General features: G+C 40.5%; 1 protein-coding gene across 1 annotated transcript in view; it reads left to right on the top strand.

The window, feature by feature from the left end:
• WNK3 (WNK lysine deficient protein kinase 3) overlaps positions 1–18,610 on the top strand; it is a 109,561-nt gene that overhangs the window by 39,792 nt on the left and 51,159 nt on the right. The window contains exons 5-10 of the mRNA XM_045578305.1: positions 660–817; positions 2,728–2,816; positions 8,865–9,084; positions 14,573–14,867; positions 16,374–16,564; positions 16,675–16,815. Coding sequence (XP_045434261.1) covers positions 660–817; positions 2,728–2,816; positions 8,865–9,084; positions 14,573–14,867; positions 16,374–16,564; positions 16,675–16,815 — 1,094 coding nt within the window. The remainder of the gene's footprint in view (positions 1–659; positions 818–2,727; positions 2,817–8,864; positions 9,085–14,572; positions 14,868–16,373; positions 16,565–16,674; positions 16,816–18,610) is intronic.

Below are 18,610 nucleotides of genomic sequence, written 5' to 3'. Positions count from 1 at the left end.
TCCTAATCGCTCGCCTGCCTGCCTGGTTGCCCCTAACTGCCCCCTGCCAGCCTGATAGCCCCTCACTGCCACTGTGTGCTGGCCTGGTCACCCCTAACTGCCCCCTGCTGCTGATCAGGTCACCCCCAACTATCCCCGTTCTGCCCTGGTTGCCCGCAACTGCCCCCCTCTGCTGGCCTGGTAGCCCCTAATTGCCTCAACCCTCCCCCCCTACTGCCAGCCTGGTCGCCCCCAACTGCACCACCCCCTCCCCCGCCAGCCTGGTCACCCCTAACTGCCCCCCCCCCCTGCTGGCCTAGTCTCCCCTCACGGCCCCACTCCCCACCGACCTGATCACCCAATGCAGCCTGCTGTTCAGTCATTTGGTCATCCCTCACTAACCCCCCTGCTGGCCTGGTTGCCCCATGCAGCCTACTTGTTCAGTTGTTTAGTCATCCCTCACTAACCCCTCTGCCAGCCTGCTTGTAGGCAGCCATCTTGTGGGGGCACGAGGGTTAATTTGCATATTTTTATAGGATAACAAGTGTTCAACAAATTTTATATTTTTTAATTTTAGGAAGTAGAAATTAACTCAAGTAATTCTTTTTGCAAAGGGAAAGTAATTTGTGTGAACACATTTTTCTTTTTAATAAAAGTGTGGTTGTGGTATTACCTTGTAGGGACTCCTGAGTTTATGGCCCCAGAGATGTATGAAGAGCACTATGATGAATCTGTAGATGTCTATGCTTTTGGAATGTGTATGCTGGAAATGGCTACTTCGGAGTACCCTTATTCTGAGTGCCAAAATGCAGCTCAAATATACCGTAAAGTAACTAGTGTGGGTATCACTTTATTCCTTTTACTTCACAAACTGCCATATTTCATGATGAAGTTGGTTTAAGTAAACTGAGTAAAACCTAATTTTGGTTTAGTTCTGTATAACAGTGCTAAATTAAACACAATTGTAACAACAGAAGCTTTAGATATATGTTGTATATCTATATTCTATTGGGGTCATATAAAATGCTCTGTATTGGTATCATTGGGAAAACGTAGACATATCATCTATATCCATTTGTTTGTAAAGAATTTTTAGACACTTATTAGATGGTTCTTATTTTCCAAACCTAAATAATAAAGATTGGCTAAATAGTTCTGAGGGTCTCTTTCAGTTCTAAAAGCCTGATTAAGAAAGGGCATTCAAAATATAGTTCAACAGATACAGTATTTGATTCTTACTATGCATAAATTTTTAGAAATTGCAAGGAATGCAAAGATGAATAAGAAGTGTCTGCTACCCACAAAGAGCTTATATTTTTAGCAGGACAATAATATAAATTCACAAATAACTATAAAAATAACAGCATGGGAGTATTTATTCTAAGGGACATAAGGAAGGTAGAAGCAAAGTGTTAGAATTGTTCAAAAGAGGTCTACATCATATCCAATTAGTGACTCAGGATAGGCCAGTAGAGTGAGTGTTAGACTGTTTCCAGTAACTAATGCCAATAGGTACTGCTTTTAAATGTATGCTGTATGCCACATGCTTTCATCTTTATATCCCTACAAGATGGTGCTATCCTCAGTTTATAAATGATGAGACCGAGTATCAAGAGATTGTGACTTATCCACATTCACATTGCTACTACTAATGGATTTTTATTCTATTTCATTGATTTTTTTTTTTTTTTTTACAGAGAGGAAGGGAATGGGATAAAGAGTTAGAAACATCCGTGAGAGAGAAATATCTATCAGCTGCCTCCTGCATACCTCCTACTGGGGATGTGCCCCCAACCAAGGTACATACCTTTGATCGGAATCGAACCTGGGACCCTTGAGTCCGCAGGCCAATGCTCTGTCCACTGAGCCAAACCAGTCAGGGCACTACTAATGGATTTTGATCCCAAGTCTGATTTCAGAGGTTTGTGTAGGTAGACAATAAGAAATAATGCCAGCCCTGGCTGGTATAGCTTACTTGGTTTGAATAACACTGCATACACCAAAAGGTGGCAAGTTCCATTCTCAGGCAGGGCACGTACCCAGGTTGCTAGTGCCATCCCCAGCTGTGGTGTGTGTAGGAGGCAACTGATTGATGTTTCTCTCACATCAATGTTTCTCTCTCCCTCTCTCTAAAAAAGTCAGATTAAAAAAAAAAAAAGAAATAGGCCAATGTCCAGAATATGGGATATTCTATAGGAAAAATGACCTAGTTTCTCCAACAAATCATCAATTTGATTGTTTATTGTTTCTAGCCATTCTAGAAGACTTTGAAATAATATTGTTTTGGAATATTTGCAATAAAGCAGCCCTTCTTAGCTCTTTAATAACATTGAATGTTTTTCTGATTCAAAAAATATTTATTATATTTTGCTAATTGGGGTAGTACTATTTCTACATTTTGGGGTCTTGTTTTTTCCCTACTTAATGTTGCTGTGTGAGAATTTCCCATGTTAATAATTACTTTGAGAACAATTTTAATTTCTTTATAATATTGGCACATATATATTACATAATATGCAATTTTGGCTCTATTGTTGATTTAAGTTCTTTACAACTTTCACTGTTATCTGTAGAACTAGGACAAAATCCTTGTCAAAAAAAAGTTGTTAAAGACATGCTGTATGTATATATTATCTCATTTAAAACTTGAATATAGTTTAGGGTAAAAACCATTATTGTAATAAAAGTCATGTTGATTTGGGCTTTCAGTTGCTTCATTTGTAACTAGAAACCATTTTTTCCTCCCAGGGCATAAAACCAGCCAGTTTCAATAAAGTCACTGATCCTGAAGTGAAAGAAATCATCGAAGGTTGTATTCGTCAAAACAAATCTGAAAGGTGGGTACCAATTTAGTGAAATGACAAAACTGATGGATCCATTTTTCTCTTACCTTGCACTTGATCATTTTTTTGACTTTTGCATGGAAGCCAAACCCAAACCATACTGTCTTAGTAAAGTGTATCAGTGTATCTTGTTTGCCATTTTAGACTTTAATATCATCTGCTAAATTTTCTTTGAAGTAACATTTGGGGTGCTCGCACATGCGTGTGTGTGTGTGTGTGTGTGTGTGTGTGTGTGTTGTGACAAGCTTGAGGCATCAGTTTAAGTCAGTGGGTTCTTCCTCCCCCATTAACTTACTTCTGACAGTTGATTAAGTAGAGAACTTCTGTGCGTCACCTTCATGTAAGTACTTAAATGGTTTTTTAATGGTAGTTTTAAAAAAATGTGACCATCAACTCACCAGGTTTTTAAAATTTAATCCCATGTCCTTATAGTATGACTAGAGGCCCAGTGCACGGATTCGTGCACATTGAAAGGAAATTAATTAGAAGAAAAATTTTAATAGTGCTATTCGCCCTTTCTCTATAATGTATCAACCAAATTCATGATCAACAATGACAGATCAAAACACACATGTGCAGTTGGCACCAGCGAGAGCTTTATATGTATTGTGCATGCATGAGTCAACTTAGCCATTTATATACACACATGCTATATGTATAGATGGAATAAACTTGCTTAATTAGACATGCTTTCTGATTTAGCTAAACGTTTTCCAGCCCAGTGAAGCACCCCAACTTCTCTTTCTGATAATTGTCAGCAACACAGCAGGTTATTATTGTATATCACACAGGGAGAACAAAGGGTAAAATATTTAACTGCAGTAGTGTTTGACTGTATTCTGTGCAGTGAGAAAACCTGAAGTCAATTTCAAGGTCCATCATTTCTTACTTCTTTTCAGTTGGGTCAAGTTTCTAAACTTTCTAAATCTCTGTTTTCTGGCTAATGAAAAGAAAATAGGATTCCACTGAGTCTCCTATCTACCTACTCCAGGACTTGTGAGTATCAAATGAGATGAGGCACAGGAAAACGCTTCACAGACATTTGGTTAAAGTGTAAAATGTTTGCACCTGACTATAATGCAAGTCACGTTCCTGGGCTGAAGAAACTGCAAGGAGGCTAGTCAGTAGGGAGAGGAAGCTGGGTATTGCTACCTGACATTATCCCATGCCCACAGCAGCCGTTGCTGGGCTGGGCTGGGCTGGGCTGGGCTGTGGGCTGCAAGCACCATGGGTTCTTGGCAGCGTTTTTGCCATTTGGTGGGCTGTTGCTCTATGGTGGTGGCAGGGCCTCTAGAGGTCCCACTTAGGGGAAGCTGAGTGTTGCTTTGTCGGGCACCAAGTCCACAGTGCCATTTCTTTGTAAATGGCCAGTGCTTCATGACAGCTCTTATGTAGTGTCTGCCCTCTGGTGGTCAGTGCACATCATAGCAACTGATTGGATGGTCAGAGGGGCACTTAGCCTATTATATATTGTATATATAGTAAAGTTGTTAGGGCTGTTTTTGTTCAAGAATTGGTATTCTAGATCATTTCTATCACAGTTTCTGTTTTTCTTGTGGAAAACATCCTTTAGTTTTAGCTTATATTTCCCTTTCATTTGAGCTTTAGACAGTTGCTGACTTAAATTGAAAATTTAGTCATTTGATTTTTACCTCCTTATTGATTATGGTTAATAAAGATAACAGGTCCTGCCCTAGCTGGTGTGGCTCAGTAGGTGAGCATAAACCTATGAACCAGGAGATCATGGTTCAATTCCTGGTCAGGACACATGCCCAGGTTGTGGGCTCAATTCCCAATGGGGCTATGCAGGAAGCAGCCAATCAATGATTTTCCCTCATCATTGATGTTTCTTTCTCTCTCCCTTCCTCTCTGAAATCAATAAAAATATATTTTTTTAAAAAGTGATAGGTTATTTATAGAAATTATTTCCACCAGCATTTGATTGACAATTGCCTACTTTTATTACTTTTCCATCTAAGATTAATGTTGCTTATCTGAGAGTGCATAAAGCCATTAAGGTAAGGCCTGTGTAATTATAGCTTTATTACAGAATAATCTTTGTGTTTGTACCAACAAGCCATATCTAGGTATGTATTTGTTTTCATTATGGTAAAATTTATATAACATAAGGTTTACTATTTTAGTCCTTTTTGTGTGTTATAATTCAGTGGCATTAAGTACATTCACATTGTACAACCATCACCACTATTTCCAGAACTTTTTCAGCAACCCAACAGAAGCTCTGTACCCATTAAACAACTCCTAATTCCTTTTTCCTTCAACCCTTTGTAACCTCTCTTCTACTCTCTATCTCTATGAATTTGCTTATTCTAGTTACCTCATATAAATGAAACCATACAGTATTTCTCTTTTTGTTTCTGGCTTATTTCACTTAGCGTAGTTTTCAAGTTGTAGTATGTATCAGAATTTCCTTTTTAAGGCTGATTGATATTATAACACATGCATATATACACACACATAAACATGCTACATTTTGTTTATTCATGTATCTGCTGATGGACACAGGTTATTTCTACATTTGGTCTGTTATGATTACTTCATGAAAATTGGTATACAAATATTTGCTTGAATCTCTGCTTTCAATTTTTTTCAGTATAAACCTAGGAATGGAATTACTGGATAATATGGTAATATAACATTTAATTTAAAAAATATTTATTGATTTCAGAGAGGAAGAGAGGGATAGAGAGATATAAACATCAATGATGAGAGAGAATTATTGATTGGCTGCCTCCTGCCCGCCCCCTACTTTGGGGGAATAGAGGCCGAAACCCAGCCATGTGCTCTTGGCTGGAATCGAGCCTTTAGTCCACAGGCCGATGTTCTATTCCCTGAGTCAAACCAGCTAGGGCTACATTTATTTATTTATTTATTTATTTATTTATTTATTTTTATATTTTTATTGATTTTTTTTTACAGAGAGGAGGAGAGAGGGATAGAGAGCTAGAAACGTCGATGAGAGAGAAACATCAACCAGCTGCCTTTTGTACACCCCCTACCGGGGATGTGCCCACAACCAATGTACATGCCCTTGACCGGAATCGAACCTGGGACCTTTCAGTCTGCAGACCGACGCTCTACCATTGAGCCAAACCAGCTAGGGCTACATTTAATTTTTTGAAGAACCACCCAACTGTTTTCCACAGTGGCTGCACCATTTTGCATTCCCTACAGCAATGTAGGAAGGTCATAATTTCTCAACATCCTCACCAACCCTTATTTTCTGTTTGTTTGTTTGTATATTTGTTTCTATGATTTTTTATAATAGCCATCCTAGTGGGTGTGAAGTGGTATTTTATTGTGGTTTTTATTTGCATTTTCCTAATGAGTAATGATGCTGAGTATGTTTTCATGTGCTTATTGGTCATTTGCGTATCTTTGGAAAATTATCTATTTAAGTCCTTTGCCCTTTTTAAAATTGAGTTGTCTATTTTTGTTCTTTTTTGAGTTGTAGGAGTTTAGGCTTGCTCTTTTTAAGCAAGGCTAAAAATACTATATTGAAGTATCCATTTTAGTTTGGATTCTGATTATTGTTTGTACAGCATTTTAATTACGATTTATCACGAACAGTGGAATATTCAAAAGGATTCATGGCATATCAGTTTATTGGAAAGAGCACAGGCTTCAGTTTGAGACTAAAATTCAAATCTGGACTCACTTAATCGGTGTGATACTGATTTAACTGTTACTCAAAACAGGCATTGTTGCCGGGACTGATTTGGCTCAGTAGATAGCGCGTCGGCCTGCGGACTGAAGGGTCCCAGGTTCGATTCCGGTCAAGGGCATGTACCTTGGTTGTGGGCACATCCCCATTGGGGGGTATGCAGGAGGCAGCTGGTTGATGTTTCTCTCTCATCGACATTTCTAGCTCTCTGTCCCTCTTAATTCCTCTCTGTGTAAAATCAATAAAATATTTTTTTTAAAAAAAACAAAACAAAACAAAAAACCACAGGCATTGTTTTGATGATTAAAAAGATAATGAATGCATATAAAATACCTAACAGTGATATGTATTTAATGAATGGTATCTTCCGCGATTGCTATAATTATTCTTAATCAAATGGGCAAATTTTCCATTGAAGGCAGAGGTTTTAACTTGGCTGTGCTTTCTTACACACATTTCTCCTTAACCTTAAAACTAATTAGTCAGAGGAAGATTATTATTTTTATATCACTGCCTTAGTTACGTATTTGTTTTGTTTTTTTCTTTTTTCTTTATTGATTAAGGATTATTTGTCTTTTGATCACTAAATATGTAGAGGGTTTAAGTCCTTAATTTACAGGATAACGCTTTGTCAATATGCTTTATCTGTTTTAAATAGCACAGCAGAGGCTTTCTACGTAGACATTATGGAACACATCAATTTTAGTGCTCCCTGGCCTGTAATACAGATAGACTAGATATTACATATCTATTTTGGAAATTGATCAAAGGAAAGGAAATTAACTCCCCAGCTTGTAAAAGAATTTTTAGAACCACTGTACTTTTTTCTTTTTTTTCTTCAAAGATGGTTAATCCCTGATATTAGGCTAGTCTTGTATCCATTGTATGTATACTTTGGCCTCAAACACTAGACATAAATACTTCAAGAAAACCATGGGACTTTGCTGAACTAAATTATAAATTATAAATTTATAAATTAGCTTCGCCTGTGGCATGCTCTAAAGCTTGACATACACTGATTATGGCTAATGAAGCCTATGAGCTCTATTTTTTTTTTTTAATGTTCTTATTGATTTTAGAGAGAGAGAAAGCAAGAGGGAGAGAGAGAGATAGAAACATCGATGATGAGAGAGAATCATTGACTGGCTGCCTCCTGTATGACCCCTACTGGGGATCAAGCCTGCAACCAATGGCCAGGGCTATGAATTCTATTTATAACATTTCAAAGAATTTGAACTTCTCATTTACTTTAGAGTTTACATGTCTAGAAGAGTTTTTCATTTCCTTGGCAGACAATGTGTTGTTTGAGTCTTAAAAAATTTGAGCCAGTAGTTTTATTGCTAGCTTTACCCCGTGGCCGGATAAGTTTCTATTGAATGAGTACAAAAAAACGTTTTACATCAATGTTACAGGTACGCCTTAAAATTAAATACCCATTGCATTTTGAAGTTATTTATTACACGTTCTTATAAGATACTATCTTTTTATTTTTTATTATTTTAAAATATATTTTATTGATTTTTAGAGAGAAAGGGAGAGGGAGAGAGAGAGAGAAACATCAATGATGAGAGAGAATCATTGATTGACTGCTTCCTGCACACCTCCTACCTGGGATCGAGCCTGCAACCCGGGTATGTGCCCTTGGCCGGAATCAAACTTGGTCCTCAGGCTGATGCTCTATCCATTGAGCCAAACCAGCTAGGGCTATCTTTTTAAAGTATGATACTTTATAAAACACCGTCTAATATGAAAACACGAGAATTCGCATGATCCGTCTACAATGTGTTTTAATAACCTAAGCCAGTGGTTTAGGGAAACTACTCAATTCCCGTAACATGAATTGCAGCACTTCTCTAAATCTCTCTCTGTCTCTTTTAATAATTCCTTATTGTTCAAAGTATTACATATGCCCCCTTTTCTGCCATTCACCCCCTCCAGCCCACCTCCTCCTGCCCTAGGCCATCACCGCCCAGTTGTCTGTGTCCTTGGGCCATGCTAAAGGCATCCATGGTCCTTGGCTGATTACCTCCCCCTCACCCTCCCTCCACGATTCAGTCTCCAGCTTTCTTTAAGGCCTACTTCTAGGTATGTAAAACTTCAGTATCTATTAATAGATATGTTGCTAGTAATAATCTTTAATTAAGGCCCCTACGGATGCATGTTAGTTTGAAATTTTTTTGCATCCTTGGTAATAATAAGTTAGAGAAAACCTTTTGTGTTTATGACAAGGCAGATTAATAGTTTAATTAACAGAAAGTTTAATATAGACCGTTACTTTGATACAATCAGTTGGAAAGGTCCTATATGTTGTTTATGATTGGAAGGATTGCTAATGAGCTATGCATTTCGTTCATTAGGTTGTCCATCAAGAACCTACTAAACCACGCATTTTTTGCTGAGGATACAGGACTGAGGGTGGAGTTAGCAGAGGAGGATGATTCCTCAAATTCCTCTCTGGCTTTGCGGCTCTGGGTTGAAGATCCTAAAAAATTGAAAGGCAAGCACAAAGACAATGAAGCTATTGAATTCACTTTCAATTTAGAAAAAGATACCCCTGAGGAAGTAGCCTATGAAATGGTAAGTGAATCCTACTGCTATCCATCCCCCGCCCCTTTAGAAGTATCAGCATTGATTTCCTTTCGCATTACTTTCTTTTTTCATTTTCTCCTTTTCTTTGTTTAAATGGATATTGTACTATGAAATGCATTGCTACAGCAGAGTATATTAAATTTGCCCATACAGCATAAAGACGGATAATACACTACCTTTGTTGAGAAACAGAACGCAATTGGTATGTTAGAAGCCATCTGTGTGCCCTCCAGGTTGCATCTCCCTTGCTCATCACCACCAGCAATATCTCTTCTGACTTTTGTGTTGTTCATTCCTTTGCTTTTCATTGTGGTTTACCTAAGTAACACATGGTTTTGTTTAAAAGACCCGAGTGGCAAGCACACCCCCCGCTGGTTACTGAAGTTACTCCTAGGTGAAGCTGCTCAGGAGAGGAGGAGTGAACACAACCCCTCAGTCATTGTCTGGCTTCAGCTTCTCGTTTACAAGACTTCTGGGAAGTTAAGGGGTGAGGTCACGCGAGATTCCAGGGAACTAAACACGTGGCTCCCCGCAGTCAGTGCATTAGTGGGGCTGTTGTGTGGACCAGATGAGTTGTCTGGGTCCCCAAACAGGGCTGTTGCAGTGTTTGGAGGGAGGGTTTGCAGGAGCTTCATTCAGCAGCACGTGGTCAAGGTTAGTGAAGTACAGATTCTGGGAAGCAGGCTCATCTGGACATTCTGTTCTCAGGTTAAAAAGATGAATGAATCCTAGCCGGTTTCTCAGTGGTTAGAGCATCAGCCCCTTCTGGTCAAGGGCACACACACATACCCCAGTTTCAGGCTTGATCCCTGGCCACAGTCAGGGTGTGTGTTGGAGGCAACCAATCGATTTGTCTTTCTCACATCGATGTTTCTCTCTGTCTCTTCCCCTCCCTTCCATTCTCTATTCTAATCAAAGGAAAAAAATATCCTCTGTTAAGGATTAACTAAAAAAAGAAGAAGAATGGGACAGTGGTGGTGGAGATCTTGGAGACGACAGTTCTGTCTTTCTAGTCACACTTTAATCTGGAGTGACTGCCTTGAACATCTGGTGCGCAGCTCTCATCCTGGCATCTCCCTTCACTGTCCTCATAGACTTCTCTGCCTCTCTCCTGTATTGGACTTCATGTTCCCGAATCACACACCTTTCTCTCTCCCATGGCTTACTCTTTTGCTATGGTTTCATACTTCCTCTGTTAGCGTCTTCAGAAAAGGTACATGGGAGATAAATTCTTTTGTTCCTATCTTCATATTTAACCGATTATTTGGCTGGCTAAGACATTTTAGATTGGCAGTTAAAAAAATTAAGAGTCATCCTAACTGGTTTGGCTCAGTGGATAGAGCATCGGCCTGTGGACTGAAGGGTCCCTAGTTTGATTCTGGTCAAGGGCATGTACGTTGGTTGCGGGCACATCCCCAGCAGAGGGTGTGCAAGAGGCAGCTGATTGATGATTCTCTCAACGATGTTTCTAACTCTCTATCCCTCTCCCTTCCTCTCTGTAAAAAATCAATAAAATATATTTTTTAAAAATTAGAGTCATTGCTTTTCTAGCTTTCCATATTGATATTGAGAAGTGCAAAGTTGTTCTGTTTTCTGGATCTTTTGCATGTGATCCATTTTTCCTCTTTGGAAACTTCTAATATCTTGGCATTCTTCTCAGTATTCTAAAATTTCACAGTTATGTCTTGATTTGGGTCTATTTTCATTTACTGCCTTGGATACTCAGTGGACCCTCTCAATCTGTCAACTCAGAACCTTTATTTATTTTTAAACTTATTTATTGTTAATCCCCACCTGAGGATGTTTTTCCATCAGTTTTTAGAGAGAGTGGAAGGGAGGGGGAGAGACAGAGAAAGAAACACCGATGTGAGAGAGACACATCGATTGATTGCCTCCTGCATGCTCCCTGACCAGGGCTGGGGATCAAGCCTGCAACCGAGGTGTATGCCCTTGACTGGAATCAAACCTGGGACCCTTCAGTCTGAGGTCCTACCCTCTATACACTGAGCCAAACTGGCTAGGGTCAGCTCATACCCTTTAGTTTCTGGAAGGTTTCCTGAAGTATTTTACTGACGAATTCTTCCCCCTTGTTTTCCTCTTTCTGGAACTGTTATTATTTGGACGTCAGACCTCTTGAACTGTTTCTCCAATTTTCTTATCTTTTTTATGTTCTATCTTTTTGTCTTTTTATTTTGCTTTCTGGCAGTTATTATCAACTTTATCTTCTAACCTTTCCATTGAGTTTTTCATTTCTGCTATCATGTTTTAATTTTAAGAGTTCCTTTATACTTTGGTCTGTTTCTTTTTTAGAGTAAAAATCATGTTCTTTGTTGTGTTGATGCAATATTATCGCATCTTTCTGTAACCTTAGTAAATGCAGTGCTTTTGATATTTTTTCTCCCTGCATAATCTCTTGACTCCAATTTGCTGGTGTTTTTTTTTTTTTTTTTTTCCTTTGTTAGTTTTGTGCTCCATCTTCTTGTTAGAGGCTTTTCTCATATTTCTGGTAATTCTTGGCTGGCTGTTCATGATTAATAGTGGGAAAGTGTATGAGTTTTCTGTTGCTGTGTGACAAATGATCACCAACGTCTTAGTGGCTGAAAACAACGCTCATTGATCTCAGTTCTGTAGGTCAGAAGTCCTCGTGGGCTTCACTGGATTCTCTGCGTGGGGTTTCCCAGGCTGAAGTCAAGGCGTTGGCCACCAAGGCGCTTACGTGGAGGCTCTGGACAAGAATCTGCTTCCAGGCTCATCCAGCTTGTTGGCAGAATGTGATGCCGTGCAGCTTTAAGACCAAGGTCCCCATTTCCTCTCTGGCTGTTAGTCAGGGGCCACATTCTGTTCTTACAGTCCCTTCACCTGTCCCCACTTCTCTAAGTTAGCAATGGCATGTTAGATTCTTCTAGTGTCACCCCTTCCTTCATGTCAACTGTGCGTAGCACAGTGACATCTCATACGCTCAGGTTTGAGGATCAGGATGTGACATCTTCCAGGGGCCATCATTTTGCCAACCACAGAGACTGACAAGCTGATCACATCGTACGATTGCTTGTGTCAGACTTATTAACCTTGACCTCTACCACCAGGTATCTGGGTGGGCCATTAATTGGGGAATCTCTGACATCAATATTTGTAGGTTTTTCTTCTTGGATTGGTCAGATTCCCTAGAGAAGAACCTTTCAATGTCCTTCCTAGAAGGTAAGGGTCTGGTTACTGGCATTTTGGTAGCCAAGTGGGGAAGAGGGCTGGAAGTTTCTGCATATGGCGTTCGGCATGCATATAATCACTCAATTTTTTTTTTATAAGCTATATCCTCAACTGTGCCTGGTATTCCATAGTCCAGAGAACTAAACTAGACTCCTTGGGTAGGGGAGAAGCAGTCACTGAAAAGTATGGCATGGAGGGCAGGTACAGGATCTTACATATCTGCTTCTCAAAACCCTTTTCCTTAGTCTTTCTTATGTAGTCATCTCTTTGGATTATATCCAGTTTGGGAAGTACCCTGCACCTTGTGAGTAGTGTTGAGTGTTGAGTGTGAATGGGAATGAGTCTCAGCTTTCTCTAGTTTACCTTTTTGAGGTTTGCTAAGTCAATTATTATCTATTTGTTTTCCATATTCAAAAGACTCCCAACTATTGTTGCGTTTGTCTTTCTCTTATTCTCCCTCTCCTTGTGGGCTTATAACTTAAAAATCCATTTCCTATGGGGTTTGTTTGGGTGTTCTTTTAGCTTTCAAGGGAGTGAACTTAAATATATGAACTGCCGCCCTAACCCGTTTGGCTCAGTGGACTGAAAGGTCCCTAGTTGGATTCTGGTCCAGGACATGTACCTTGGTTGCGGGCACCCCCCCATTTGGAGGTGTGCAAGAGGCAACTGATCTATGTTTCTCTCTCATTGATGTTTCTAACACTCTTTCCCTCTCCCTCTCTGTAAAAAATCAATAAAATATATTTTTAAATCAATAAATATATGGACTCCGTCTCACATTTTAATCATCTTTCAACTATCATGAAATTCCCCCAAGTCTGCAGACTCCCAAGACATACCGTATTTTTCGGACCATAAGACGCACTTTTTCCCCCCCAGAAGTGGGGGGGAAAAGTCCCTGCGTCTTATGGTCCAAATATAGCCTACACATATACTTTAAAAAAAAAAGTTTTTTTACTTGCCCGGCTCTGTGTGGTCTCTGTGTGCTTGCCCGGCTCTAAAATGGTTCTAAATGCTGCTGTTTACTTTACAGGGTTGATTACATGTGTTTATGACTGTAATGTTGGGTTTTAATGCACATAAAATATTTTAGGACACTATTTGTTTCAGAATCTTTTTTTCTTCATTTCCCTTCTCTAAAAACTGGTGTGTCTTATGGTCCGGAGCGTCTTATAGTCCGAAAAATACGGTACTCTAAAATGCAGATAGCAGCCAAAACCGGTTTGGCTCAGTGGATAGAGCGTCAGCCTGCGGACTGAAGGGTCCCGGGTTCGATTCCTGTCAAGGGCATGTACCTTGGTTGCGGGCACATCCCCAGTAGGGGATGTGCAGGAGGCAGCTGATCGGTGTTTCTCTCTCATCTATGTTTCTAACTCTCTATCCCTCTCTCTTCCTCCCTGTAAAAAATCAATAAAATATATTTTAAAATGCAGATAGCAGGACTGAGAATGGCAGGCCATAGCCCCTCCCCAGGTCTTTTCTGCTCCTCAGCCCCGCTCCTCTCAGACAAGCCCTTAACTTCTCCTCACTCCTCTAACACCTAGCGAGCAGTTGTACTTTGCTGTTAGCATACCTCCCCAGGCCTGGAGTGTTGATCTGCAAACGTCATCTACACTCAACAGCCTGCCAAGTTCCTCTTTTGTTTGTTTGTTTTAATCCAGGTCAGAGTTTATCTTCTGTGACACTTTCTCTGCTTCCTCCCCATAGGCAGGTGCTCCTTTAGGGTTTTTACAGCAGCTGTTCCTGCCTCTGATTTCCTTTTAAGTTTGTATCTGTCCCTCAGCACCAGATCGTGTGCTCATGTAGGACAAAGGGCCAACTTAATCACCGCTCTGCCTCTAGAGCCCATTGTAGGCACTTAATGTTGCTGATTGTGCAAACCCTTTTAATGTCACAAAACAGGGCGGTCATAAATGCCCTGTAATAAGACTGCATGTACCGAAACATCAAGTTATTTGCTTGTTTGATTTAAGACCAAAATTCTTTGAACAATGCTTGGTGATAGTATTGTTTTCCTCATGTTGATTAAAGACTCTGACATTTACCTACGTCTAATTAAGAAAGAACATAGAAACTGTTATTTAATAGCATTTGGGACTTGGGGGCACTAAATAACTCCACTGGTTTTTTTTGTGTGTTTTTTTTTAAAGGTTAAAATCTTCAATGTTGGATGTGAGGGCAGATCTTGCCGCAACATCCCGTCACCCCATCATCGATCCCCAGGGTTAAACATTAAAGACACAGTTTGCTGTTTATGTTTTGTTTGTAGGTCAAGTCCGGATTCTTCCATGAAAGTGATTCCAAGGCTGTCGCTAAGTCCATCAGAGACCGGGTGACCCTGATAAAGAAGACGAGAGAGAAGAAGCCAGCCAGCTCTTCAGAAGAACGCAGGGATTCGCAGTGCAAGTCCGTGGGGAGCGCTCTCCCTCCACCCCTGAATCCAACTTTGCCCCCTGCTCCTGCTCCGCCCGCTGCGGCCGAATGTGAAGACACTGAAGCCGATCAACAAGTTCGGCAGCAGCTTCTGCAAAGACAACCACAGCAGCAATGCTCCTCTGTTACAGGTAACGTCCTTATGACTTTTACAAATAAGCAACGCCTGGCTGGTGTGGCTCAGTGGTTTTGGCCTCATCTCATGCATAGAAAGGTTGCTGGTTCGATTCCCAGTCAGGACACAAACCTGGGTTACGGGCTTGATCCCTGGTAGGGGGTGTGCAGGAAGCAGCCGATTGATGTTATGCGCTTACATTGATGTTTCTCTTCCTCTTCCTTAAAAAAAAGTAAAAAAATAAAAGCAAACAAATGTGTAATTATATTCCCTTATCTTTAGATACTACTTTTTTTATTTTTCAAAGTATTGTTATCTATTATTTTATCAGTCCTTTTACAAATTCCCTGAAATACAATAGATAAGCCAGCTAGTTTTATTTGAATCTGTTCTGTTACTGGACTTGCCCAAGGTACTACCCTGTTTCCCCGAAAATAAGACAGTGTCTTATATTAATTTTTGCTCCCAAAGATGCGCTAGGTCTTATTTTCAGGGGATGTCTTATTTTTCCATGAAGAAGAATACAGTACACATTTATTGTTAAATGAAAATAAAGGAAATTTACCTGTATACGGTACGGTAGTACAGTAGTTGTCAACACAAACCAGACAAACTGTGAATCCTACAGTATCAAGAATTTACTCATTTATTCAATGACAATCATGTCATCATCTTTAGGAACATCATCATAACAATCCAATTCCTGAATTTCCTGGTGAATTTCTTGTGACTCCATTTCTTTCAGAATCAGTGGGCCAAATCTCTCATGTTTAGCAATAGCATTCTGAGACAGAGCCTAGGGGGGCCTTATTTTCAGGGGGATGCCTTATATTTCACTCAGAAGGAAACCTGTACGTAGGTCTTATTTTCAGAGGATGTATTATTTTCGGGGAAACATAGTAGTGGCATAAGGATTATAATCTTTCTACTATTTTAGGGGACTAAAATAAGTCCTTTAATATAGAAAACTAGGAATTGAAGAGTATGATTTTTTTCTGTAAGAAGGAATTTTTCTATACTTTAAGACTCGTTATATTTTTACTCAAGTATAAAATTAACACAGTGCCTCTTAATTTTTCCATTGTAATGCGTTCTGTTTTCTAGAAGGACACAGCATTTTCATAGTAATAGCTAATTGTTGTATAATGACAATATTATTCTCTAGCTAAGTTCTAGGAGAATAAAAAAAGAATATGACATTTAGATTTCACTGAAACCCTATTGAAAAGTATAGGCTAGTTAGGGATATGCATGAAATGGCCAGCAAATGGATCTGGTTTTTTATGTGATTATTTGTTTTTAGCTTTTGCTTTACTAAGAAAAAATTTGCCATTCTACTATGTCAGCACAGAGCGTTCACACCGAGGGTTTTTGATTAATTCTGCATTGTGCATATTTTATTTGAAGCTGTCTCAGGTTGTCAGCGTAAAAGACAAAATGAGAGAAACACCATTTCCTATGCCATTTGGACCTGGTGCTTCAAGTTTTCACTTCCACCTGTTGCTTATTTTCTTTGTTCTAGGTGACAGTTTATCCGAGGCTGGAGCTGGATCAGTTCCACACTCAGATGCAAGTCAGCCCAGCAAAGGCTATTCCTCCGACCAGATGATGAGCTCTCAAATGATTTCTAACATCTCACAGGCTGAAATGAATGTTCCAGGGACGATTTACCCACCCCAGCAGCTAGTAGGACATTACCAGCAGATTTCAGGGGTGAGATGAGCTGTTATATTTTTAAATATATAATCAGTATATTTACTGTAAATGGGAGGGATTATCTTTAATCTGTGTGTGTGTGTTTTTTTCTTATTTGACTGTTACAGACGCAGCCACAGCTGACTCAGCCCCAAATTTTGCCCTTGGCTCAAGGTCAGTCCACTGTTTTGCCTGTACATGTCCTTGGACCACCAGTCTCACAACCCCTGGTGTCCCCATTAACTGTCCAGAAGGTCTCCCAGACAAAGGTAAGATACATTTTAGAAGCCCTGTATTCAGTTAAGCATATCTAACACTGCCTAGATTTTTCTGCTAGGCAAAGGCTCTCTTTCATAAACTCACCATCTCTCTATATAAAAGCCTAAATGCAAATTGTCCCTGCGGAAGTTCCACTGGGAGACCAATCACTCGCTATGATATGTGCTGACCACCAGGGGGCGGCGAGAATGAAGGCCCTAATTGGCCCTGATTGCTGACCAGGCCTAGGGACCCTACCTGTGCACTGGGCCTCTCGTGGTTTTTCTAAAAGTCACTGAAAGCCGAAAGTTTCTGCTTTCCTTCACCTATGACATTCTTCTTGAGGATGCACCTAAACTAACATTGTATAACGAGAATCTAGAGACATCGCTCATATAATTGCCAAAGAAACCACCCCGAAGCTTTGTGAAGCCATTCTTCCGCTCAGTATGTGAGTACAGCACAGCTCCCTTCTAGTTCCATTAAAGGCCATCAGCGGCCCATCGGGCTTCACAAAAGACACACTGAGTATGCCAGCCATACCCAGTGGCACATCAGGAGTCTCTAACTCCAGGTTCTTCTGTGCCACAAAATCAGATGATGCATTTGGAGAAGCCTTGTTTCCAAGCCTGTATTCAGCAGCAGCCATTAACTTGACAACCTAAGATTATGGCATCACCACAGAAAAATGTTCATCAGGGCTGTATTCTGCAAGAGTCTGAAGCTCATGCAACTCAGTGGCAGCCAAAGGGTGGTATTGAAAGCGTGATGCAGCCTCTGGAACAGCCATCTTACTCTGTCCAACCCGCTTATCCAGGACCATCGCAGAACTTCCATCCTTCTCCCCCCCCCCCTTTTTTTAAATATATATTTTATTGATTTTGTACAGAGAGGAAGAGAGAGGGTCAGAGAGTTAGAAACATCGATGAGAAAGAATCATCGATCAGCTGCCTCTTGCACACCCCCTACTGGGGATGTGCCCGCAACCAAGGTACAGGCCCCTGACCGGAATCGAACCTGGGACCTTTCAGTCTGCAGGCTGACACTCTATCCACTGAGCCAAACCGGTTTCGGCATTATCCTTCTTCCCTTGAAGACTCCTGGGCGGCTGCTCTTTGGGTTACATCCCCAGGAACAAGCTCATCATAGTCAGCTTCCCCAATCCAGGCTCCGGCACAGCCTGTTGATATACTGCCAGCCAGAGAGCATCCTCTTTACACTGTACAGCCATTGGGATAGCAGCCAGCTCATTCTTTGCAGCCTTCTTATCTATTCTCCCCCACTGGTACAACCCTCTCATTCAGGCCAGGCCAAGAGAAGCCTGCTTCTCCAGTGCAACTTCCAGTTCAGTCACCTTTTCCAGACCAGGGAGCATATAGGATCCAAGCAGCTTAACCCATGCAACCTCTGGAACAGCCCCCTTACCAGGCACCGTCTCTATAGCATGCCCCTTATTCAAGACAAACTTATTATACCGTGCAGACAACTTAACAGGCAACCTTTATAACCCAGCATGTATACACTGTAAACCCTTCTAATAGCAAGAAAACACACATTACAAATTCTGCAGGTCAGATGTTGTACTCGGCACCACCTTATGTAGCACAGACATCTGAACACAGCCTATTTAAGACCGCGTTAAGGTAATTCTTCAGCAAAAGACATTTAACATCAACCTTAGATACACAGGCTTATTCTTTTATATACACTGAGCGGCCAGATTATTATGATCTCTGAACGCATAATAATCTGGCCATTCGGTGTGTGTGTGTGTGTGTGTGTGCGCACGCATATATTACGTCTAGT

This window comes from Pipistrellus kuhlii, unplaced genomic scaffold, assembly GCF_014108245.1.
Source record: "Pipistrellus kuhlii isolate mPipKuh1 unplaced genomic scaffold, mPipKuh1.p scaffold_m20_p_95, whole genome shotgun sequence".
Taxonomy (NCBI): Eukaryota; Metazoa; Chordata; class Mammalia; order Chiroptera; family Vespertilionidae; genus Pipistrellus; species Pipistrellus kuhlii.
Note: the sequence above shows the minus strand (reverse complement) of the source record. Positions and strands in the feature narration are given on the sequence as shown.